Genomic DNA, 25,069 nt, shown 5'->3' on the forward strand with positions numbered 1-25,069 from the left:
TGTACTATTTGGAACAATATTAGATCCAGAGGACTCTGATGAAAATGACGCCCTGCCGCGTGTAGCAGATACTGAGTGTGAAGGACAAACAGGCTCAAAGGGGGGTGGGATCAGGGGGGCAGTGGGCAAAGACTATTTGATGTTAATGTAATGGTTGTGAATTGCACTGTGTGTTTGGTTTGTATTGTTGGTTGTGTTGAAAAATGTATAAAATTCTTTAAAAAAAATATATATATATTTTCCAGGGCCCATTCCCACATACTGACCGCTAGGCTGCACAGCAGACCTGGTAAATCCCTGCTTGTTGACGTAGGTGGTAGAGTGGATGAGGTCACTACCCTCGAACGGAAGGTCCAATATGAGATCCTGGACGTCAGGGTTAAACTTAGTAACCCGAAGCCAGGCCACCCTTCTTATGTTCTTATGTCCGTGGCGATGCATATGGCCCGGCAGGAGGCATCAATGTGGGCTACAGTGGACCCTATGATGTCCTGTGCTACCAGCCTGGATTCTCCTAGACCCGCCTGGCTCTGCACCCGAAGTTCCGGAAGGAAGTCCGCTATTTCCCGCCACAACCTCTGGTTAGCGGCTGCCATCATGGCATCCGCGTTCTCCTCCTAGCCTAGCAGCGCCGAGGACGACCGAGGCTTATAGTAGAGCAATGCCGCAGAGATCACCGAAGAATGTGGTGGGGGGTGCATTGATAACAAGAGTGTATCCCCCTTCCATTTGTCTATACTTGGCATCGAGGCGCTAATTGACAGGTTGGGCCGAGTGTGGTTTGAGCCACCCCTTCTTGGCCAGAGCCACAATGTCATTCTGCATCGGGATACTCATCATGGTAGGTGGTTTTAGGGTGAGTACGTCTGACAAGACCCCCTCCTCGGGCTGCTCTACCTCGGGTTGAGGAAGATCCAAATATTCTGCCAAACCTGCAAGCCTGTTGTGGAAGGCCTTTGCTGACAACAGCGTGTCAGGGTCCTCCTGAGTGTCCGGATGGTCCGGAGCGGAAGAGGGGTGCTGGGCGCCGTGGGCTGCAACATGGCGAACGGAGCCGGAGGCTGCAGCGGGACCGCCTGAGCTGCGGGAGGCAGAAGAGCAAGAATTGAAGGAGCCGGCAGGGGCTGCGCTGGGGCCTGCGGTGCTGGAGCCATAGAAGGAATGACTATGGGCGCCAGTGGAGTGACAGGGGGGAGCAAGTTCCTGACTGCATCCTGTAGGATGGCCCCCATCTTGTCGAGCTGCTTGCCAAAGTCATAGCATGGCTCACTGTGGCCGGCCTCCTCCAAGACTCTTGATTGTGGAGCATGAGGCCTACCCTGCACCTCAGGCCTAGGCCTGCAAGGCGTATTGCGCTCTGCATTGTCGCGGGTAGTGCTGCGTGCAGGCGCCCCCTCGGACTTTGAGCCGGTACTAGGGCACTGCCCCTTGGGTGTACACCCTGTAAAATAAGCTTGCCGTCCCTCATCACTGATTCCGGAAGTATCTCACGACCCCTCGGCCGTGAGGCCGGTAGCTTGGCTAGACTTGGTGCGTGTGGTGGTACTAGAACCCGAGAGGTTCCTCCCACTTGGGCATTTCCTCAGGAAGGAGTTGCCCTAAAGGGGTGTGATGGAAAATAGCGGCCCTCTTTTCGGCCTCGATCTCTGCTCGATTAAGTTCTTAAAGTCCTCTGGAGGCGATCTTTCCAAGAGCTCCCTCCACCTAGCTAGCCTGTTCTTCAAGCGCGATGAGTCCGTGCGTTGCACACGGTACAACCTTGCCAGCTGCGGTCAATGCCAAGGTAGCGAAGGCAAAGAGTTTGGGGGTCAGACGTAGGCTGGACACCTGCTGAAGCCCGCTGAAGTCAACATGCGCCATGGAGGAGCGCAACGCCGGAGGACCGAGTACCTAAATAACAAAGAGCAGACGAAAAGATAGAAGAGTTCGGGAAAGAATGCATGGTATTTATTACATGGTTGAAGCCAAAGCCAGGAACGCTGGTGAAATCCGCCCGTTCCAGTCGACGTGGAAAAGGGGACTGAGGAGTGGCACGGGTGGGCAGAGTCAGGGTAGTGCATGCTCCCAGGGCTGCACCCCTGTGCGCCTCTAAATTTAAAGCAGAAGGTGTTTTTTTCTAGTGAAAAAGGTTCCGTCTCCCGTCCCTTGGAAGGGACGCCTATGCAGTATGGAGGAAAGGGAACGGGACGTAAGAGTATAAGGTACACCCTCCCCCAATTAAGGGTGGGGCCAGATGCAGAACAAAAATAAACATTTGGAGGAATTGGGTAAGAGAATTAGGGAGGCTTTTCTTTATAGGGGTCAAACTCGTTTTTCCCTCTGAATGGAATATCTATAATTTGTCTGGTCTGAATCCTGCCACACCGTCAGTAATATATCCTCACTACTAGTACTTTTGCAGTCTGACTGCCTGCCATTTTCACAGCACCACACCTTGCTGTGTTAAGTGTATTAAAAATAATTCTTTTTTTTAACTGTTCATTTATTAACACTAGGCGTGCGCAAACATCAGCATATATGGAGTAGTGAAGCATGACCAAACTTAGTACAATAATGAAGGATACACTCGTACAGACACAAATTATTACAGTGGGGGATATTAGCTGTTCATTTCATGGTGATGTGTTACCCAAGGCTATGTCCATACGGAAGTCAGACAATATGTCCTTTGGGCGACTGACATTCGGTAGTAAAGTGATGTACAATTCCTCTTTCATTTGCCCATACAACGTCCCTCATCCACATCTCTCTCGTGGGAGGTTGTTAATGCGTCCATCTCATAAGGATAGCCCTCTTGTCCAACAGACCCAAGTTCAGGAATCTGCGCTGAGTTATGCCCAGCCAGCCAGTATAGCAGAGTATACAGTCACACAGTGACAGATCCAGCTGCTGCCCTAATATATCAGACAGGATGGTTTTAACAGCATCCCAATATTCACACAGTTTCAGGCAGGACCATTGCATGTGTAGCAGGGTTTCATCTCTACATCTGGGCATACGCTGACAGCATCAGTCTAAAACAGGTTCTATCCTGATGGGTGGTAATACAGTCCATTCTATTCAAAATCTTAAAATGCATGAGTCTGAACTTGGAATTCAAGGACACCCCATGCCCCCCCTCGATAGTGAGCAAATCGCCCTCCATTTAGAGTCGGTAAATTCTACTTGGAGATGCCTCCAAGTAGAATTTACCGTAAAGTAGAATAGAGCGTGTAGTTCTTGTAGTACCTGTGTTCATAGACTGCCCCAATTTATATAATACGGAAATACTTTTCTTGACTACAGACCTTTGTAAGATGTATGACAGACAGGGATGTGTTGGAGGCTCATCAGGGAATGTGGGCCAGTGCACTGGAACGCAGCGCACATGAACAAATAGTACAGTGTCTGCAACAGGCCCCCCCCCCACAGCTGTCTTCAGTAACCCCCAATCCACAAAGTGACCCTCCATGTACAAATCACAAGCCGAGTGGATTCCCTCTGCACTCCAATTTTTTACGATGGCTCTGTCTAAGGTGGAAGGCAGCACTGGGAGCCCCCACAGGGGAAGAAGCTTATCGTATATTGGTGCCTGCACCCCATTAAAAAAAATCGACTTTCCTCCATAATAGCCTGCACCTGCACCCTAGCTTCCTCTGGAAGTATCTTCAACAATTGCGCAATTTCATCCCATTTTGATTTATCATATCTGGCCAGTAATGGAATAGAGTTAGGATTCATATATCACATGCCACTGTGGTGGCCATTTTACTGTACAAGCTATGTATATGTCTGTTTGTGCCTTTGAAGCAGATGCACGCAAGGCTTCTCTTCCTCCTAATTTTCAGACTCATGGGGTCTAACCCTGGGTGACTCTCTGAATAGTATTGGCTCACATGGTGCGGGCAAGTGCTTCCTTTTTTAAAATGTGAAGTTAATGTGCCTTGTGTACCTACTCTGCTTTTTAACCTGTTACCATTATCAGAAAAGTCTGGGGGAGTGTAAAGTAAATCATGTGGTTCCATCAAGAAGTAGTTCTCTTCCGTCATGCTCAAGTTTGAAACTATTTGCCACTCTTCGGATAACGACCGAATATTTAGTTTGATCGACATTAGCACAGCAGGGATTCCTAATCAAGTTAAGGCATGTAATGTTTTGGTGTCCCATTTCTTCACTTACTGGCCTTGCCTTGCCCACTCATATTTTAAATGTTGATGTTGCCTTTATGTGATAATGTATGTTCTTGCTTGATTCCATATCCACATCATGTGTATCCTCACTGACGTGCATGCATCTGTATGTGTGTGTGTCGGTGAGTATGAGCTCAGCCTAGGCTTGAGGACTATGGCCAGCTTTGTTGTAGGACCAGTGTCCTTCACTAAAGGGGCAATTCCAGAGCCAGTCTTGCCTTTCAGAGACGTTTGACTCGCTCTTGGATACTGCTGTCTGTCTCCAACCCCATTGCAGCTTCTAGCACCTCCGCCTTGGTGATCAATTCTTCCTGCATGGAGTTTCACGCCTACCTGTCCCATTTGCATAGCATCCAAGAGTTCATGCTTTAGGTTTTTGTCTTCCAATTAAATTTATGACAAGCCTGTCACTAGCTTTTTCGTGATCCAAGGAAGACAGCAATTGCAAGCTCTATCCAGGGGAACCTACAGTCTATCCAAGGGAACCTGCAGTTAAGGAATCAGCAAAACTTGAATGGAGTTTTGTCCTTGGAGCACAGACAGAGAAAAACGCACAAGTTTAAATGACTAAACTTATTTCTTTTCGTTCTCCATTATACAACCTGTCATACCAGTGCCATCAATGCACTAAACATTTTGGCAACCACAACTTTCAACTGTTACATCTTCAAAAAGTGCAAGTGGTTACATGACTAGGTCTCAAATCTTATTATAATACAGAAGATTGCAGAATCATCCTCTCGTTCCCATTGGAGTCTTGTGTACTGTGCAGTTTCAAGATTTTATAGGGCACAGAAGGGGAAAAGGAAATACTAAAGATAGATGGGCAGGATCATGAAATGCCAATTTCGATTTAACAGGATCACTTGAATAAGGAATATGTACTTTCCGTATTGGGGAAATTACCATAGGCAAACACGTTAATAAAGCAATTCAAACAGCTGCTTTAGGAATGTCCCTGCAGTGCTGCACTACCTTATTAGAGAATGCCAACAGTAAGTCACCATCCTAGTCCTTGGCAACTGAGCACTATCCCAGGACATGGAACCATGTCCTGTGCTGGGCATTTGGGCAGTAATAAGAAAATAAAACATTACCTCTCGCTGAAGTTTCCTTTTTTCTGCTTTCAGTTCATCTTCAACCTTTTCAGCATTCTCGGCAGCAGATTTATACCTCATCACTTGCCCCTCGAGCCTTGCAATCTAGAACATGCAAGTAATTAAAAAAAATGTAAAATATACAAGTTTGTTTCGAGGTTTTACTTGGCATGCATGTGGGTTTGTTTGATTGTTTAAAACACAATCAATGGAAAAGTGAAAGTTAAAAAAATGTATTAAGATGTAACAAATCGATATTCTACTTCCATTGTGAAAAGGCTTGTGGGACATGCATTTCCTGTTTGTAAACACACCAGTTACCAAAATAATAAAGTCCAGTATTGGCCTGAATGTGATATTATGCACTGTAAATAGTGCTTTATGAGCGTCAATATCCGATCAGTGGATCTATTGGAAGGTTTTATGTTGCTTTGTGAAACTAAGAACAAAAGTGGAATTGCCAAAGGTTTCTTTTCAGCAATGCTGCGTAGCCTCCTATTGGTTTGTTGCAAATATTTGTAAAATACAAAACGAATATACCTGCGCACAGGCAAATTAGGGACCCACCATAATAAACACTTACGTTTTGTTCCATTGTAGTGATGTCTTGCTCTGCTTTAGAAAGCTTAAACTTGTATTCACTAATCTGTCTGTTGGCATCTCCTGAAGAAAAACAAATGTGCTAGAATTCAAAACCTAGAAATGCCAGTAGCAATAAAAACATGTGAAAATGGGCCAATATTTGATGGGGTGGAGGTGAGAGATATAGGGGTCGAGGTCTACCGTACCCCATCCTACCCAGGGTTTAACGTATCCCCTACTACCCAGGTCTATTGCCCACATTAACCTCTCCACTCTAGGACTGGGATGATGATTTCCCAATCTGCCTTTTGCCTAAGGAAGATCACTTCATTACTTCACAAGATACCAGTAGATCTTTAAAAAAAAAGACAAACCAACCTCTGGCATAGGCCCTCCCGCATCCCAAGATACCCTCTTCCATATTTTACTATACATTAAACTCTCCCCACCACACATCTCCCCTAAGAGGAGGACGATGTCACACTAAACTCTGGGAAGGGAGAAATCAGTGAGTACATTAAAAAAAATACATTCTGGTGGGAGCGGTCCTAGACTATGGGACTAGACCCACCAAGACCCCTCCTTTCACCTAGCCACAACAACTTCAGCTCCCCTAAATGGGGCTATTGGTAGATTTAGCCCAAACTCCCCCCCAAGGGAGCACCCCTGGTAGCCAGGGGAATGGGGCAGTGCCCAGGTGTAAACCCTGGCACCTACCCTTATGAGCTTGCCCCTTCACCTTTTCTGTGGGGCAATCAGCTGGAACGTACACCATGGATATATGAAAAAATTACATGCATGGTGATTCAGGTTTAGTCCAAGCTCTCCCTCCTTCACAACTGGTTGGGTACAACTGCATGCGCAGGCTGGCTGGAAAAAGCAGACTAAAAAAGATAGATGCCCCTAAGAACGTTGAAGTTGGTGAGACTACGTTGCACGATTCCATCCCTCTGCACACTAGTCCCACACCTCACCCCTATGTCACTAAAGGCCCACATCCAGTTCCTGATTTCGCCACTGGTGGTTGAAAAGGAGTATATGCATTAATGGGGATGGCTGGGTGGGTGTTGTGAAGGAGGGAGAGCATGGACTAAGGACCTGAATCACCATGAAGGTCATTTTTTCATTTCTCTTAAATCCTGGTTCTCCTTCCTTCCCAACTAGTTGGCACAGGATTAAAACACCATAATATGAGTAAGGGTGGAGGAGACGGCAAATACACAATTCAAGCAAACAAGTTGCAGAGCACCTCTTGGCCAGATTTGCCCTATTCCCTGGAGGATGCATCCATAGCATAGTGCTTGCAAAAAGCAAGTGGAGTAGCCCAAGTAGTAGCTCTACACATTTCTGCTATGGGAACATGCCTAATAAAGGCTACTGATGCTGCCTTGGCTCTTGTGTAATGAGCCTGAAGTCTCTGCGGAAACGCGGTCCCCTTCAGGGCGTAAGCCTTTGCGATACAAGAAACAACCCACCTGGCAAAAGAATCATTGGCAGCTTTATTACCACGGGAAGGACCCCCCGTAAGTAACACAAAGTTAGTGTAATTTTCTAAATAGTTTAGTTCTCTCTAAATAAAATAAAATGTGAATTCTTGATACGTCCAGATTATGCAGGATGATCAATGAAGATGGGAAAAAGCAAGTTCTTCAGCAACCAAGCCTTTAAGTTCAGCAGTTAAGGGGAGCGGAGGGGTGAAGCAATAGAGATCGAGGCGATCTAACTTGGATGCTCCAGCTAGTTCCAGGAGATCTGGGAACCAAATCTGGCACGCCAGAACGGGGCTACAAGAATCATTGTCAGATTCTGAGACAATGTGAACTTGATTAACATTGTGTGTATCAAGGGAAGTGGCAGGAACGCATAAAGCATTTTGTTTGACAAGTCCAGCTGTAGGGCGTCGCCCAAGGAATGAAGACCCAAGGCCTCCCTCGAAGCAGACCGAAGACAAAGAATATTGTGCTGTGTAGCAAAAAGGTCTGCACCACTTCTGGAATATCATCTTGATGACTGACATTTTCAGTTCCCAATGGTGTGGAGTCGATTGTAGCCTGCTGAGCCTGTACGATAAGACGTTTTTCTTTCCCTCCAAATGGGCCGCCAACAGGAAAATGTGGTTCTGCATGGTCCAATACCATAATTGCTCTGCGAAGAGACAGAGGAAGAGAACGAGCTCTCCCCCCTCATTTGTTGACATAAAACATTAAAGTAGTATTGTCCGTAAGTACTTTGACTTCCTTTCCCTGAAGGGAGGGAAGAAAGGATTTTAGAGCATTAAAAAAATCACTTTCAGTTCCAAGACCTTTATGTGATCTTTCTTTTCTTGGACTGTCCAAAGGCCATGAGCTGTCAGATCCTGACAGTAGGCGCCCCACCCATACTCGGATGAGACTGTTGTAAGCACCATCTGGTGATGAGGAGCTTGAAAGGGCAATCCGATTAACAGGTTCTCTGAAGTGTTCCACAAAATTAGGGAACACTGAATGCAACTCTGAACTAGAATTTTTAAATCCTCAGGATCGGACCGTTGGTTACAGTTGCTGGCCAGGTGCCACTGAAAGGTTCTCATTTGAAGGCTTACACAGGGGACTAAATTGAGGCAAGAAGCCATCAGCCGCAAAAGTCTTTGAAACCATCATGTCAAAAGAAGGTGATCCGTTTTGAACACAGAAAAGACCTGCTGAATTGCCAACACCCTTTCTGGTGGTGGGAAGGCCTTTTCTTGAGGTATTGATTACCGCTCCAAGAAACTGAATCCTTTGATAAGGAATGAGTTTTGACTTTTCCACATTTACTGAAAACCCTAGATTATACAGCGGGTTGCGTGCAAGTTGCATCTTCTGTAGCAATTCCTGTGGAGACCGTGCTTTTAGAAGCCAAATGTCTAGGTATGGATATAGATGCACCATCTTCAAACGTAGGTGGGCTGCAACAACCCCCAGGACTTTGGTGAAGACTCTGGGGGCTGTATTGAGTCTGAAAGGGAGGCATGTGAACCTGTAATGTGAAAGTATAAACACTTCTTACTGCACCTCCTTAGAGGTACTCTGCCTTTCCTCTCCTTCCTCAGAAGCTCACTGTCTCCCAAGCTCTGGTTCTCCCTAAATTGGACTACTGTAACAGCAGCTTTATAAAACTACCTGCCCCCTCTCTCTGCCCTTTACAACTAATCCAGACTGCAAGACTTGTCCTTGCCTTAAGCCCTGGGATCGTATCTCTCCCTCCAGCTCTGAAATCCCTTCATTGGCTCTGAGTGGATGCAAGGATTACATTTAAAACCCTTTGCATTGTCCACAAGGCTTTTTGGGGCCTGGGTCCAAAATACCTTCAACTATCCCTCTGTAAATACCTCCCCTCTCGAGCCATTCGCTGCTCTACTTCCAACTCCTTCAGGGTCAGTCTATTTTCAAAGAAACAAGCCGGGGGCAGCTCTGTCTTCAGCTGGGGACTCCCTTTGGAACAGCCTCCTGGCCACCCTGAAACTTGAGGAGAACCATCTCCGGTTACGGAAGCACCTCAAGACCTTACTCTTCACTTGCGCCTTTGCCCCTCTTCTCCCCTGCTGATCTGCTTTTCTCTCTCAGCACCCTGCACCTGGCCACCCTCTGGTCCTTCGGGCCCAGGTACCTGCTCACCCTACCTCCCTCATGCACTGCCTCCAGGCCACCCCTTGCACTGGGATCTGTATCTGTACCCATACAGTCCCATTTTTTTCTTCTGCGCTCATCAGATATACCCTATCGGACTAATCATGCACTTGCCGGCTGCACTACCTCTTTTCACCGCCTTTTTTAAATTTATTGCACCGATTATTTATTCTGTTCTTTCCTCTGTTCCGACCTTTCCACTTCTTCCGCTTCCATGCACTTTACCCCTTTTCCATGCACTTGCACGTTCTTAATGTCACTGGGCCTAGTAAGATAGTAGTTTTTGTTTTCTCCCTTGTTCCCCTCCCTTTGATTGGTTGCACTCTGAAACACCTGTGTAGGAGGGCAATATAAATAAGATATTGTATATCATATCATGTCTGCATGCTGAAACTCAGATAATAGCGGTGTTCCTTGAAAATGGGAATATGAAAATAAGCATTTTGAAGATCTATGGATGCCATCCAGTCGTTGGGCTGCAGATCCGTGACAATTTGAGGCACTGTGACCATGTTAAAGGTCCCCACCAGTAAATCCTGGTTGAGATCGGAAAGACCTAGAATCAAATTCCACCCGACTGGTTTGAAATTATAAAATAATGGGAGTAAAAACCACCAACCCAATTCTTCTGGAACCAATTCTATTGCTCCCAAAAAGCAAAGTTTTCGAATCTCTCTTAAAAGTTCCAGAGATTACTTTTGGAACTTTGGAGAAGATGAAAGTGTAGCAGGAAGGGCTAGGTAGTAGCCATGGCGAATGATATTTAAAACCCATTCCTCCTCTGTTTTCCCATTGATAAAGAAAACTGGCAATCCTTCCTGCTACCAGGGATGTATGCTCCTTGATAGCAATTTAAGCAGTTGGAACGTACATACCCAGATGGAAGTCCTGCAGACTTCTTTTGTTCTTGAGAAGTGGTGACTCCACCAACTTCAAACTCTCTTTTTAACAGAGAAATAATAGGATTTAGTGGTAGCGGAAGAACTATTATTTCCTTGCGCACATTATGTTAAGGAAATTTCTACAGTGCACGGTCACCCAGAAGTATGTGGGCGCTAGAGGGCAAGGCACAAACCATAACCAAAAAACCACTCCCCTAAAACAGGTAGGTCTTTGCAGCATTCCTAAAGACCAGATGGTTGGGCATTTTTTTTTATAGCTAACGGCAGCTTATTCCATATCAGAGCTGCTGCTATGGAAAAAGCACCGCCTCTAATCCGCACACGCCGGAAGGAAAGCACACAGCCGATCAGCAGACAGCGCGCAGGGCAGTAGCGGGTAAACTTAACTCTGAGAAATTCCACACCCTTGTCGTGCAGCGCCCGATGGATGATGCAGAACACTTTAAACCTGATACGTTGGGTGACCGGGAGCCAATGAAGGGAACGGAGCACCGGTGAAATATGGGCCCCCATGGGGCGTGTGTGTTGCCACGTGAGCTGCTAGGTTTTGTAAACGCTGCCGGATCAACCCCTAAGGCTGTGCCAAGTACAGAGAATTACAATAGTACAGTAGGGATAGCTCCATAGCAGCCACCAACGGCGGACGAAGAGAGGCAGGGATCACTGGGGGGGCACTTAACACTTTCAGCTGAAAGTGACCAGATTGACAGACAGCTGCTACTTGGTTGTCCATAGATAGGACTACACCCAGGTTTTTCACCTTCGCTGCTGGAGCCCGGCGGGGACCAAGAGAGGAGGGCCAGAAAGAAGATACCCAGAGTGAAGGGTCAGGAGGACAGCCCACCACCAGAACCTCAGTCTAGTCTCCGTTCAATTTTAACCAGTTGTGGTTCATCCAGTCCCCCATGGCCGCCAGGAACTCCCTCAAGCACGATGACACCTCAGCCTGATCAAGATCTAAACAGCTCAGGATCTGGGTGTCGTTGGCATAAGAGTAGCACCTGACGCCGAAGGAGCGGATGAGACACACAAGTGCCCATATGTAAATATTAAAAAGAATCGGAGACGAGGAGCCCTGCGGCAGCCCAAAACTTTATGACACGGGGTATAAAGAAAGGGGGGATGGCAAGGGTCTGAGTGCGCCAGGAAAGAAGTGAACCAGGCCAGCACTTGCCCAGATATACCCATCTCGGCAAAGCAGAACAACAGAATGGGGTGGTTGACAGTGTCAAATGCTGCTGACAGGTCTAGTAGAATCAGGGAACCCACACCACTCTAGTACACCAGCCTGGTCATATCGTCTTTGACTGAGAACTAAACATTCTAAGTACCCCTGCCAGGCCTAAAACCAGACTGAGCGGGATCCAGAAGGTGAGAAGATTCAAAAAATGTGGAAAGTAAAGGTGACACCAGGGACTCAAGAAGCTTTGTGAGGAAGTGGAGGAGAGAGATAGGGTGAAAGTTAGACAGAAAGGAAGGGTCCAGTGATGGCTTTTTCAGAAGAGGAATAATGCTAGCAGCTTTAAGCTCTGGTGGGACCAGCCCTGACTGGCAAGAATCGTTAATTGCCGCTGTGATCTCGATAAGGAGATCAGGGGAGATCTTTTTCATGATAGTCAGAGGGACTGCATCCGACGGGGAGCATGACTTAATCTTTTGAATGGCTGCCAACAACGTCTCTTCAGAGAATCTCGGGAAAGGATGACCATCTCATAGGACCAACTGGGTCCACAGATTCAGGTGAGTTATTCTAGAGTGGTTGAAGGACTTGAAAGTCTGATAAGGCTATTTCACTGAGATGGAACTTAGTGACTTATCCGCATTAACGCTATCTTTGCATTTTTGAAGACCCTCATCCGTAGAAGGGTCAAAGAGTGTTTTACCATGAAAAGGAATATGTAAAACCTTATCCTGGATGTATTGATGCAGGGAAGTGGCTACCAAATAAGCGTGTCTATGCACGCATACATCACCAGTAAATTCCTTTGCTGTGGTGTCTGTTAAATCTTTAACAACTTTAAGTTGTTGAATGGCCGCCTCTCTTCCTTCTGAAGCCCAGAAGGAAAATTAATCAGCCGCCTCCTAAGTAAGTAGTACCGTGAAGCGATCCAGGTTTTCACAATTTAAATATTAAAACCTCCCAAGACCGTGGCTGTGTTGAATTGTCTGAGTTGGAGAGAAGCATTGGCATTTGAGTTCTTTCCTTGTGCCTCCCAGGCTTTGGAATTTGTAACCAAGGCAGTAGAATAGGAAAGGTGCAGGACCAATGCCCGTAGTACCTAGAGCTGCTGAATCTACAGCAGATTGCGCAGGAAGATTATCCTTAAGAACAAAGGGTTCTTCTTCAGGCACTTTGTATTTAGTGTTTAAGGATTTTGACATGCAAGTATCAGAGTGGGGCTTAACATAACTGATAGTTCCATAGGAAGAGGGACTTGGTCTGTTGCAAAGGAAGTTTACTAAAGACCCCTGCAGTCTCAGGTCTTTAGGTGCAATTTCAAAGACCTGCATGGCCTTTGTCACGATAACATGAAATATATTTGAAGGAGAAATAGAAGAATAGTCATCTTCTGAGTCTGTGTCCTTGGACACCTTTTGTTTCTTGTTGGGAGGAGCCGTGCCGTCTCTCTCAACTGAAACTGGCGTTTGTACAGGATCTAGCTTCTTGCAGTCAGCTCCCTGAGGAGGTACAACAGTAACCATTTTATCTTTAATGGTTGTGCTAAAACCTCTAGAAAAGGCTCAGATACCTGTCTCAAGGACTGTGTTGGTAATCTCGTTAGCCATATCTGAAGGCTCCCTTTTGGTTTCTTCAAGTCTCAGAGATGTTGAAGTCAGTTCTAGAAGTGTGCTAAGCAGGTGTATATATATATTGAATACTACAGTACCTGTATATTGTTTAATACCAATTGGGGAGCCGAATGAGCTTTTGGAGCCTGGACAGGATCCGCTCAAGATTCTCAGTCTGAGGAGAAAATTGTGAAAACATTTCTGGAGTGTTTGCCTTCCCTGGAGTGCAGAACAATTCTTCAGGAAACAATGAAGAATTTTGAAGAATCAAAATCTTCTGAGTCTGAAATTAGACTGATATGCTCATTTTGACTCTCTGATAAAGTTAAAATTGTGTCATTAGAAGCCTTCCTTCATTTGTGGCTCTTTGGAGAACCTATTGAAGTAGCTTTCGAACGAGAATATTTATGCCTCATATTTGAGCTTTTCTCTGTCTTTTTCGGGTATTGCGGAATCAGCAGACTCCACTGCAGTTACCAAAACAAACCAGATCTTGCTTTGGTACCAAGGTACTCGAAGACTAACTGCAGTAGCCACCCTGGGTACCGATGCAGCCACAGGGTAATCAGTTGGAATCAAATCAACTCTGGAGGCTTCCGCCTCTTTCTGAGAACTTTTGCCTGTTCACATAGCCGAGGCAGAGGAGCTCTTAACTGGTACCGTAGTTTTTATGTCATGGGTGAATAAATCTTCCGGTACTTGGTGGATCTTCCCAGATCCTTTCCCACCTGGAGGTACTCTTGTGTAAACACCCGGGGTTTCCCCTAAACGGTCCTGAGAAGACCCCAGAACTGAGGAGGCAGTATTCACTTCGGTATTGTGGGCAGGTGCCGAAATGCATACCCCACCTGCAAGTACAGTCCGCCCTCTTACCGATGTAGGCATCTTTCCTGGTCCTTACAAAGTCCTTGGTCGCCACTGGGACCGGTCCCAGCTGGAACATGGAAAGAAGACTACCTCGGGTGAATGCCACAGCAGAAAACACACCAACCCATCGGGTGCTGGATACTCGGGCATTGGATGCAGGCATGATGAGGATCAGCCGCTGAGAATGGCTTCCTGCAACTGATGCATTGCTTGAATCCTGTAGTAAATGGCATACGTCAGAGGGAGGCACTGCGTTGTATGAAAAAAGAAACCAATCGCATGAAAATGAGACAGAGAACTCAGAGGTAACACCCCAGAAAAAGGGAGTCACAGAATGCAGCAAATTTCGACCCACCCAGTAGGCAGAAAAACAGGAACTTGGTGTGGGCAGTTGATGTAGGAGTGAGGTGTGGGACAGTGAGGTGTGGGGGTTGGCGCGCGACGGTACACACCCAGGATGTAGTCTCTTCAACTTTCTTAAAGGGGCAGCTATCTTTTATTAGCTAGCTTTTTCCGGCCCGCCTGGTGATGCAGGTGTCCAACCAGCTGGAAAGGAGGGAGAGCCAGGAAGTAAGAAATGTAGATCGTTTAATACACGTTTACAAAGGGGGATCTGCCCATCAGCATAGGGCCAGTCCCCTCTCATACCCTGGCATCTTCAAGGGCCACACCACCCTTACATTAAGCTGGAGTGAGATATGGCGAGAGAAGGCAGATCAGGTGGTGGAATCAGCCAAGGCTATGATGGTATGCTTAGACACTCGTGAAGGACAAGTTACTTACTTTATCTGGTAAAGTTATTTCGATGGGATGTTCCTCAGACGTATTCCACATCTCTGACAGGTAATGAGCACAGCTGTGCTGCTTTGGAAAATGTCTGCAGAGGGTGTCCTGCGTCGATACATTCCCTCGAGGGCCTCCGTCGATGTCACTGGATGTTATATATAGGACCCACGGCGCCCGTAGCCTCAGTTGTTTTTTCCCAGAACGTGTGGCACCAATCTCCTACCCGTATGACTGCAGAAAGCCTTGCGGAAACGTAAGCTGCAATCGCATAAGAAATTCTGTAGAGGGGCAGGTTGGGAGGGTTGGATGTGGAATACGCAGGCGGAACCTCCCATCGAAAGAACGTTACCAGATAAAGTAACTTGTTCTTCGAGGGGATTGTGTCCTCAGATGCATTCCACATCTCTGACAGACTCCCAAAGCAGTACCAACGTATGGAGGTGGGAAAAGAATTGACAATATTAGAATGCCCAATCAAATGGCTGAATAGAGGACTGCCTTACCAAAGGCCAAATCCTGCCCATGGATGGAGTCCAAGGAATAGTGTCTCACATAAGTATGGACAGATGCCCATGTGGCTGCTTTGCAAATATTGCGAATAGGAACGCCCCTCTGTAGAGCAGTGGAGGCAGCCACACCCCTAATAGAGTGAGTCCGTAAGCCTACTGGAGGGTTCTTTCCCGCCAAACGGTAACACTCAGATCGTCACAATGATCCATCTGGACATGGTCTGCTTGGAAACAGCCTGACCCAAGCGCCTTCCAGCATAACCAACAAAGAGCTGACCGGCCACTCTGACCCGGGACATCCATGAGAGATATAAACTCAAAGATCTCCTAGGATCCAACCTATGGAGCCTCTTCTCTTCCTTACCAAGATGCGGAGGATAACATGCTGGAAGAAACACCTTTGGCTCAAATGGAATTCCGACACAACCTTCGGAAGAAAAGGCTGTACCTGCAGGACAACCCTGTCCTTATGGAACACAGTAAAGGGTGGCTTTGTCGGAAAGTGCCTGCAACTCACTCACTCACTCAGCGTGCGGAAGTAACTGCAACTAAAAATACAGTTTTAAAGGACAACAGTCGCAACGGACAAGAATGTAAGGGCTCAAACGGAGCTCCCATTAGGAACTTTAAAACCAAATTCAAATCCCATTGTTTCCATGTAAAGTCCTAAGGAGGGCATATCTGCGATTTAGATTGAATCTATATGAAACTAAAGAAGCCCAAATCTATAACAGGAAATGGCAAAACGAAGATACAACATGCCGTCTCTGTCGAATAGAGTCAGAATCACTAAAACATTTGATACTTTATTGCAGCGAACTTATGGAATTAAGAACAAAATACCTGGCAACGGAAAGAAAATTAGTCTCCACGTATAGTGAGGAAGAATGGTGGGGAAGGCTACACTGCAGTAACAACAAAAAACTGGCGGTGGCACTCACATTGTTCTTGAAACAAATAGAAATCATGTGGGGAAAAATGGAGGAACAAACACAGACATAATTCACATACGAAAGAACCCCGAGTAGGGATTCTCCAAGAGACTGCGGCGTAGATCAAATGTTTGATAAACGAGACATTGAGAAATGAGGACGAGGTATTATAGATAGAGGAATTTTAAGGGAAAAAGTTGAGCCTCGGACAGAGCTGAGGAGGCAATTGGACATTGTATATTCTATAATGTATAAGTTTTGATATAAAAAGATTTTCTAAAGTTTGTATAAACTAAATGAAAATAAAATAAAAAAAAAAAAAAAAATTCAAATCTCATCCCGGCACCTGGAAAGGCGACGGTGGAAACACTTTAGTTAGCCCTTTTAGAAACTGAGAAATCAAAGGGATCTTAAAATAAGAACATTCCTCAGACGAGCGCTTAAATATGGACAGCGTCGCCAGGTAACCCTTAATGGTACCCACTTGCAGGCCCTTGTGGGATAAAGAAAGCAAAAAAGACAAAACCGAAAGGAATGGAACATTGGAAAGGATCCACATTCTGAACCCTGCACCAGTCACAGAACTTTCTCCAACGGCAACGGTACAGGGATTTCATTGCAGGCCTTCTGGCCAAAAGCAACACCTCCATCACGTCCTCAGGGAGATCCCAATCCTTATACCTCAACCTTTCAGATACCAAGCATGAAGGCTGAGAGACTTCACCTCTGGATGGAGAACCTGACCCAAGAAGATCTCCAAAAGAACTTCCTGAGCCAGCTCCCACTTGTGAGAGACCGTGCTCTGCCTGCTCAGAGCGTCCGCCACCACGTTTTCGTCTCCAGCCAGATGAACTGCCGAGATCGAAATTTCCTGCTGTATGGCCAGAACCAGAGCTGCATTGCCTCCCTGCACAACGGAAGTGACCCTGCCCCCCCTTTTTTGTTGAGGTAGTGCATGGCCACTGTATTGTCCATCATGACCAGGACATTCTTCCCCCGCACAGACAGCAGAAACGCCTTCAGGGCTAGCCTCACGGCCCACAGCTCTAACAAATTGCTGTGGAGTCTGGACTCCGACGGAGACCAACGTCCGCTGGCTGTCAAATTGTTGGCATGAGCTCCCCAACCCGCGAGGAATGTGTCCATCACAATCGTCCCCTCCGGCCATGGTTGCCAAAATGGAGCACCCTTCATCAGATGGTCTTCGACGGCCCACCACAGAAGATCCTGGGCGACCGAGGGCGGAATCTGAACGTGATCAGACAACCTGCTGCATCTTCAGAGCCCACTGCAGAGATCTCATCTGCAGCCTTGCCTCTGGCACCAGGAAAATGCAGGATGCCATGAGGCCAACCACCATCTGCAGAATGTGATGAGCCCTCACCTGGGGATGCGAACACTGCCCCAGGGATGTGTCGAGCACTACTACGATATATTGGAGCCGCTGGGTAGGTGTCAAATGTGACTTCTTTAAATTGAGGGAGAAGCCCTACTTGTGGAGGGAGTGGCAGGTGACAGACAGATGATCCAGGGCTTGCTCGGGAGAGCGTGCCTTGATCAACCAATCGTCCAGGTAGGGGTAGACGTGAATTCCCCCTTTCCTGAGATACGCAGCCACTAGCACCACCACCATCAGCTTGGTGAAGACCCTCGGGCGGAGGTCAATCTGAACGGCAGGACCCGAAACTGAAAATGCGAGTCGCCAACCGCGAACCTCAGGTACTTCCTGTGCTTGGGATGTATCGACACATGAAAATAAGGATCCTTGAGGTCGAGAGACACCAACCAATCCTGAAGTTGAAAGGCATGAAGGACTTGTGAAAGAGTTACCATCTTGAACTTGTCCGTCCTGAGGAGCTTGTTCAACCAACGCAAGTCCATGATGGGTCTCAATCCCCTGTCCTTTTTCAGGATCAAAAAATAAGGGGAATATCATCCCTTGTTCCTCTCCGCTACAGGCATCAGTTCTATGGCGACTTTCTCCAGCAAGAATAGGATTTCCTGCGCAAGGAGCGGATCCGGACGCTTCAAAGAGCTTCCCCAGTGGATTGTCGTGAGGCCTCTGCCAGAAGGGAAGACAGTAGCCGTGGGCTATGATCTCCAGAACCCACACATCTGAATCAATGGCTCGACAATATCCAAGATGCTGCGCAAGTCTGCCCCCAACTGGCGAACCGTGGGACATTGCCTCATGACTGAGCGGACGCCTGAGGACAAAGAGGCAACTGTCCGAGCGGCTTTGGCACCTTCAGTACCTTGCTTTCCACCTCTGGTACTCCTACGGTGGCCCCTTTTCCTTTGGTAGATCGAGAGGAGCTGCCAGTCAGAGTAGTACCGAAAGGAACCTCCCCTCCATTGCTGTCCTCTGCGACGAAAAGGCGAGGTTGACGTACTGCAGCGCTCAAAGACTTTGCTGCAGCTTTGGAGGTCTGTAATCTCTCAAGGCTCTCGTCAGCCTTGCTGCCAAACAGATGACCATCAAAGGGCATGTTGAGAAGCCGGGATTGCACATCAGGAGCAAACCCCGACTTCCGCAACAACGCAAACCTGCATATCACGGTGCTCGCAACCATGGACCGGCTGACACAGTCTGCCGTGTCCAAACCAGACTGAACGGATTCACACATGGCATTCTTGCCATCTTGCACGAGGGCTAGAAAACCATCCCGTTCTTCCCCTTCAGGAATATGCTCAGCTGCCAAAGATACACAGTTCCACAGAGTGTGAGTGAATCCCGCCAAGGCACAAACCGAGTTGGCTGCCTTCAAAGCCATACCCCCCCAGATGAAAATACCTTCTTCGCCCAACCATCAAAGCGCTTGTCGTCCCTATCAGGAGGGATGGTAGGGTACACAGCCTACTTTGTGTGGGCCGTAGCCGCCTGCACCACCAAACTCTCCAGAGTAGGGTGCGTCGACAAGTAGCAAGGGTCACTACTGGCTGGGCGGTATTTTTTCAGAAGCGACTTATTAACTGCCAGGAGACTCTCTAGAGCAGTCCAAGCTGCCGCCACCCTTCTTTGCAAAGCCATGTGAAATGACAACACCGGGTCAGTGGGTGGACCTTGCTCCAGGATGTCCGTCAGATCATCCGGATCAAAAACAGGTGGAGCAGACCACCCCAAGTATTCAGTCACTGTTGACATGAGACGCCGATAGGAGGATTCGGCACGTGTCCCAGGCTCAGGCCTGCCAAACACCACCTCCGGAGATGTGTCAAGACCACTGGCATCATGCAAGGACTGACCGAGTTCCTCCATCTGACTGTGCCCAGACAAAAAGGTCATCAGGGACATCAGGAGGCACAACTATCTCCTCATCAGACCCTTCTTCCACCTCAGAAATATAATCCAAAAGGTTGGAACAAATCCAATCTGGGTGGAGGAACAGAGTAGGGCTCAAAAACGGGCCTCACGGACTTACTGAGAGCCTTCCTCATAGGTTCCACAGCCCTCTGGGGCACCTCCGGCAAATCCTCCACAATCTGCATCGAGGGTGCCGAGGAAATCGGCATCGACGTCTACCGAGAGAGCACTTCGACGGACACGGCGCCTATGACGTCAACACCTTCCTCGAAGGCTTCACAGGTTCCGCCGGTCTCGATGGTGTCGAGGACCGGGACCTGGATCTGGCACGGCTACAGCGATCTTCCTTGTCCGATCGGTACCTCAATGGCTCCCGATGATCGTGCCGACCATCCGAGCCCAAAGGCGTGCGAGTGGTGAGGTGGGGACGGCACTGTGCCTTGCGATTCGAAAATCGCCATAATCTGCTGCCATTTGCCCGGCGACAAAGACTTGGTGGAGTCCTCCTCCGTCAAGGAAGGTGACCAGTGACAGCGCTTCCTAGAATGTCTCGAAGAGGCAGAGGAATGGCGGGAACCACTCCGGGATAGAGACCCCCCCCCCTTGGACTTTCGCTGACGCGGAGAGTTGCCCCTCGAGTCATCGGTCGAAAGTCCAGCGGACTTCGATTTATGGGGCTTAGACACCTACCTACCTTTAATTTCTTCTTAGGCTCCCGCAAGGCCTAAGAAGTCAGGGACTGGCAATCATCGCATTCGTCGTGGCGTGGCTTTCTCCGAGGCACCAGAAGCAGATGTTTGTGTGGGTCCGTGATGGACATTTTCGACCCGCAGCCCCGAAATTTCTTAAAGCCCGACTTCGGGGTAGAAGAAGTCGAACACATCGCTTTCGAATCGAAGAATCGAGCGTGCCGAGATTCCGAAGCAAACAGGTTTGCGAAAAAAACAGAACTGAGGCGACGGGCGTTATATATATATATATATATATCAATCATCCGGCGACGTCGACGGAGGCCCTCGAGGAAACGTATCGATGTAGGACGTCCTCTGCCGAAATTTTCCGAAGCAGCACAGCTGTGGGGTCATTACCTGTGAATACGTCGGAGGACACAATCCCCTCGAAATAAGCAGTTTACACATTAGGCTACGCAAACTCCGAAGAGGTGATCTTGTGTCTGTCTTGATCGTCATGCTTTATGATTAATTCAAAATAAACCTCAATTCACACAGGTAAATGTGAGCATGCGCACACATACATACACCTCAATCTAATAGTTCTGGTGAAGCTCAGAACAGATACGAAGGACAGGAGTTCTAATAACATGAAAAAACAGCACTGGTCAAACATTAGGAACCTGAAGTCTGAAACAAATTGTCATAAATCCTTCCATTAGAAAGTAACTTAATTATTGCATACATGTTAGACCAGGTAGAAGAAACAGAATTATTACAGATATGAAGTGCTAAGAGAAGCTAAAATCGGACGCTCCTTTTAAGACTAAACAAGACCGCAACACGAATGTTGGATGGATGGTGCAAAACTAGCCTAATTGATGAAGAAGAAAGACTTTCTAACCAAGGCACAGCATACCAGGCCCAGAATATAACCCATCTAAAGTCCACAATTCTATGAGCAAACCACTAGGAAGACCCATTGTGGCATCTAATAACTCTCTCTCTGATAATAAAGCTGAAGCATGGTTTCCATTTGTCACAATCTTACTATCATACATCAGGAACACAAACTACTCCAAGAATTAAACAATATTGATGAGAAAAAGACTATTATAGCAACATAGGATTTGTCACTGTATACATCAACAGACCAAGAGATTAGCATCAGGCATGTCGCTACTTTCTAAAATTGAAATCCATTATATATCGTAAGCCCTTAAAAATGGTTATTGAACTACTAACTTACAATCTTAAGAACATAGGGTGTCATTTTGTATGGTAAAGACTGAGCTCAGAGGCACTTATGCCATCTAACAATTGGATGAGTAAGCAGGATAGCGTACACACGAGCAATTGTTCAAGATATCAAACAGTTTAGGTACACCAACATTCCTCTAATATGCAAGGGAAATAAATGGGATTGTAAAACTTTGCAGTTCTGAGAAACAATTATCAAAATCTAAAATTCACTGAGGATCAAAGAAGGGAATCAATTCAATGTCGTGACGGGAGGCAAGCACTATGCTTAAACCTACTTTAATCTATTCTTCACAATAGATTTAAATCTTCATATTTCCTTTCATTTCTTTTTTCAAAAACCAAACTGAACTACGCCTCCCATGAATACAAGGGTCTCTGTTGGTAGTCTAGTTGTCCATTTCTTGTCTCTGGGCTTCACTAATCATTTCCTGCCCAGGATCTTTCCTCTTCTTTTTGTGCTCTTCCTGCAGAGAGGCACCTCTTATTAGCTCCATTATCTGGAACGTATTTCACAAGTTTTAAGTCTATGTCTACTACATTGTACTTCAGAGATAGTTATCTACTCTGGTCCGCACTGTTATATGTTCATTGTAAGGTGTGTTTTCATACTGCTTTACTATATTACTTGTGTGTGAAGCGTATTGCTGCAGGCAAAGCTAGTTGCTGTGACAACTGAGTGTTCCTTTTCTTATCAGAAGCGCAGCCGAACCCGTAAAATCGAGCTTACATTAGGACCCCCGGCTGGGCTCTCTGACATTTTCACCCCCATGCAGTGCGGCCGAGGAAAGCAGGCTCTTCTGCCGTTCCTCGGTCATGCGTGTGCTCCGGAAGACCCTGCACGAATGGTCGATCCACTCCTGTAGGGGTGTAAGCATGGAGTGAAGCGCTTGCACGGGCGAGGGCTCATTTATAGAAGCCACCACCAGAGCTACGTAGCAGCAAAGACATGCTGTTGGCTTGGACAGAGAGCCCACATAGCGAGCAAGATCACAGCTCTTACTGCGCTGCTACACGCTCAGCAGCAATAACTAGGTGCTGCAGGGACCTGGCTCAACAGTGGCCACACTATTGACTCATTTAGCAGCGGTGAGCAGCCCATGTGTCAGAAGGGCTGTGTGAAGGCATAATGCACCTTCCACGCCCGTCCCCTCCAAATATGAGAAAAACACATATATATATATATATATATATATAGCATCACAGAGGACGTGCCCTTCAGTCTGCCGTGTCCAGGCTATCAGGCACTTAATTAGGACCCATAATATGGAGTCAGATGAGGGGAGCGAGGGGAGTAAAGACGAGGTAATTCTGGTAGACAATACAGACCTGACTCTTAGCTTTAAAAGAGTGTCGGGCGATTTCCTGGTCGATGCAGTAGTGCAAGGAGTCTGTCCACCCCAAGAGAGATTGGAAGGGCTTGAATGCTTAATTGGACAGCCAAATGATCCAGTATCACCTGATGGTCCACTTTATTGAATGCAGACGATAAATCTAATAGGATAAGGGCGCCTGTTACACCTTCATCGGCTAGTCAACATAGTTTATCATATACAGGGACCGGGACACACTGTCCCGCGAGCCGGGCGAAAACCAGACTGAACGGATTAAGAAAAGAAGACTCAAGAAAAGACGCAAGCAAGGGGGAAACAAGAGATTCCATCAATTTCATACAGAACGGAAGCAAAGAAATAGGTTGAAAATTTGCCGAAAACGTAGGATGCAATGAAGGCTTTTTCAGAAGCGGAATACCAACTGCTCGCCTAAGCTCTGGTGAGATGGACCCAGATTGGCAAAAGTTGTTGACCGCTTCTGTCAGCCATGTGGAGAAATATCTTTCAAAATCCTCAAGGGAATGGGCACCTGAGGAAGAGGCAGATTTTAGTTTGCTAACTGCAAGCTCCACCTCCTCAACTGAGAAGGTGGGACATGCTGACCAATTATGATCCAAGGCCCCAGGCAGAGATTGCTGCTCAGGGGCCAGGAAAGCAGATATAGTTAATTTGAAATGGGAAAAGATCTGCATCAATAAAAAAAGGCAGCCAGATCACAGAAGGCCTGGGAAGGGTCAGCCTGCAGAGCAGTATCCGGAGGAGAGGAGAGTAAGCGTACAACATAGAATAGTTTACGAGGTTGATTAAGGCCACTTTCAATTTTACTCGTATACTAAGTACTTTTAGCCGTCTGGATAGCCAAATGTTAAGTGCTACATATTGACGAAAAGGCTGACTTGGCACCAGCAGAGTAGGTTTTCCTCCCCTTTTGTTCGGCCTGGCGTTTTTTTGCTCGTAAGGCCTTCAGCTTGTCTGAAAGCCACAGCTGAGATGGGGGGACTCCTCAGCTTCTGAAGAGTAAGCAGGGCTAGTGTATTGGCTACACAACTAAAAACCTTTGTTAATGTAGAAAAATGTTTTGAACCAGCTGCTTGGCACTGTGACTGGATACTAGAAACCATATCAGCATTCGAAAGTTTATAACCAATTACGGCAATGTTGGTATTTAGCTTCAACCGGGGTCTGAACGGCCTGGGCCTGAATCAAGAAGGGTACAACAAAGTGGTCTCACCATAAGATAGGGAAAGGAGGGAAAACAGTAGCTAGAGAATCTCTAGCAAAAAAACAAATCCAGTGTATTAGCGGCTAAATGCGTTGGGGCAAACACTAATTGTGCTAAGCACATGTCCTTCATAGCTTCAAAGAATTGCTTCTCGGCCATAGTACCAGGGCAGTTAAAGGGCAAATTAAAATCAACTGTATAGACTAGGTGAGGATATCAGAGTTACAAGTCAGTGACGAATTAAAAAAATAGGTTGCAAAAGGAGCCATCTGCTCCAGGAGGGCGGTAAACCACCAATATGTGTCGACTAAGGTGAGTAGAGATGGCAACTTTTACTAAGATAGCTTCCATTTTTATAGAGTGGGTCAGGGGAATAAGGCTAGCAGCAAGGCTGGATTTGACAATCTCTGCCGTCCCACCCCCAGCTTGTCCTAATTGGTGATCTACACGAAAAAGGTTATACCAGGGCAAACTTTAAAAAGGTGTTGTCCGATCTCGCAAGGCAGGCAGAGATGAACCAGGCGGAGCTAGTGCCAATAGTTCCTCTCTCGACCATCTAATACGAAGCTTACTTGCTAATGTGTCGGCCCATGGCATGGAGCGAGCATAGACGGGCTCGACTTTGGCGCAACTTTGGTGCGCTGAGCCCTCGCCCACTGAGGCCTTGCCCGCTGCGCTCGCCCGCTCCGCTTCTGTTGTGCTTTATTACCAATGCACATAGTGTAGAGACCAGTCCTCGCCACTAAGGAAAGGGAATGGTAGACAGACCGCCTAAGCGTGTGATAGAAGGAAGCCAGACAACTTCCATGCGCTGAGCGCAGCGAGTACAAGGAAATAAAATAAATTGTCCCCGGGTGCCCAGTCACTCACCCGGCACAATGGAGTGCATTTATATGGACAGCCTGCACTAAGCACCAAGAAGCCATGGTACCGACAGCATTAGTGACACCACGACATAGCAGCGTTAGACATTAAGCACATGTGCAGTCCACACTGC

General features: G+C 47.1%; 1 protein-coding gene across 3 annotated transcripts in view; it reads right to left on the reverse strand.

The window, feature by feature from the left end:
- The window catches only part of LRRFIP2 (LRR binding FLII interacting protein 2), a 1,092,194-nt gene that overhangs the window by 35,209 nt on the left and 1,031,916 nt on the right, over positions 1 to 25,069 (reverse strand). For all 3 annotated transcript variants that reach the window (XM_069613205.1, XM_069613206.1, XM_069613204.1), the window contains 2 exons: positions 5,850 to 5,929; positions 5,267 to 5,371 (listed from right to left, as the gene is read on the reverse strand). In XM_069613205.1, coding sequence (XP_069469306.1) covers positions 5,267 to 5,371; positions 5,850 to 5,929 — 185 coding nt within the window. The remainder of the gene's footprint in view (positions 1 to 5,266; positions 5,372 to 5,849; positions 5,930 to 25,069) is intronic.

The sequence above is a fragment of the Ambystoma mexicanum genome, chromosome 5p (assembly GCF_040938575.1).
Source record: "Ambystoma mexicanum isolate Mex_15411 chromosome 5p, UKY_AmexF1_1, whole genome shotgun sequence".
In the NCBI taxonomy this organism is placed as follows: Eukaryota; Metazoa; Chordata; class Amphibia; order Caudata; family Ambystomatidae; genus Ambystoma; species Ambystoma mexicanum.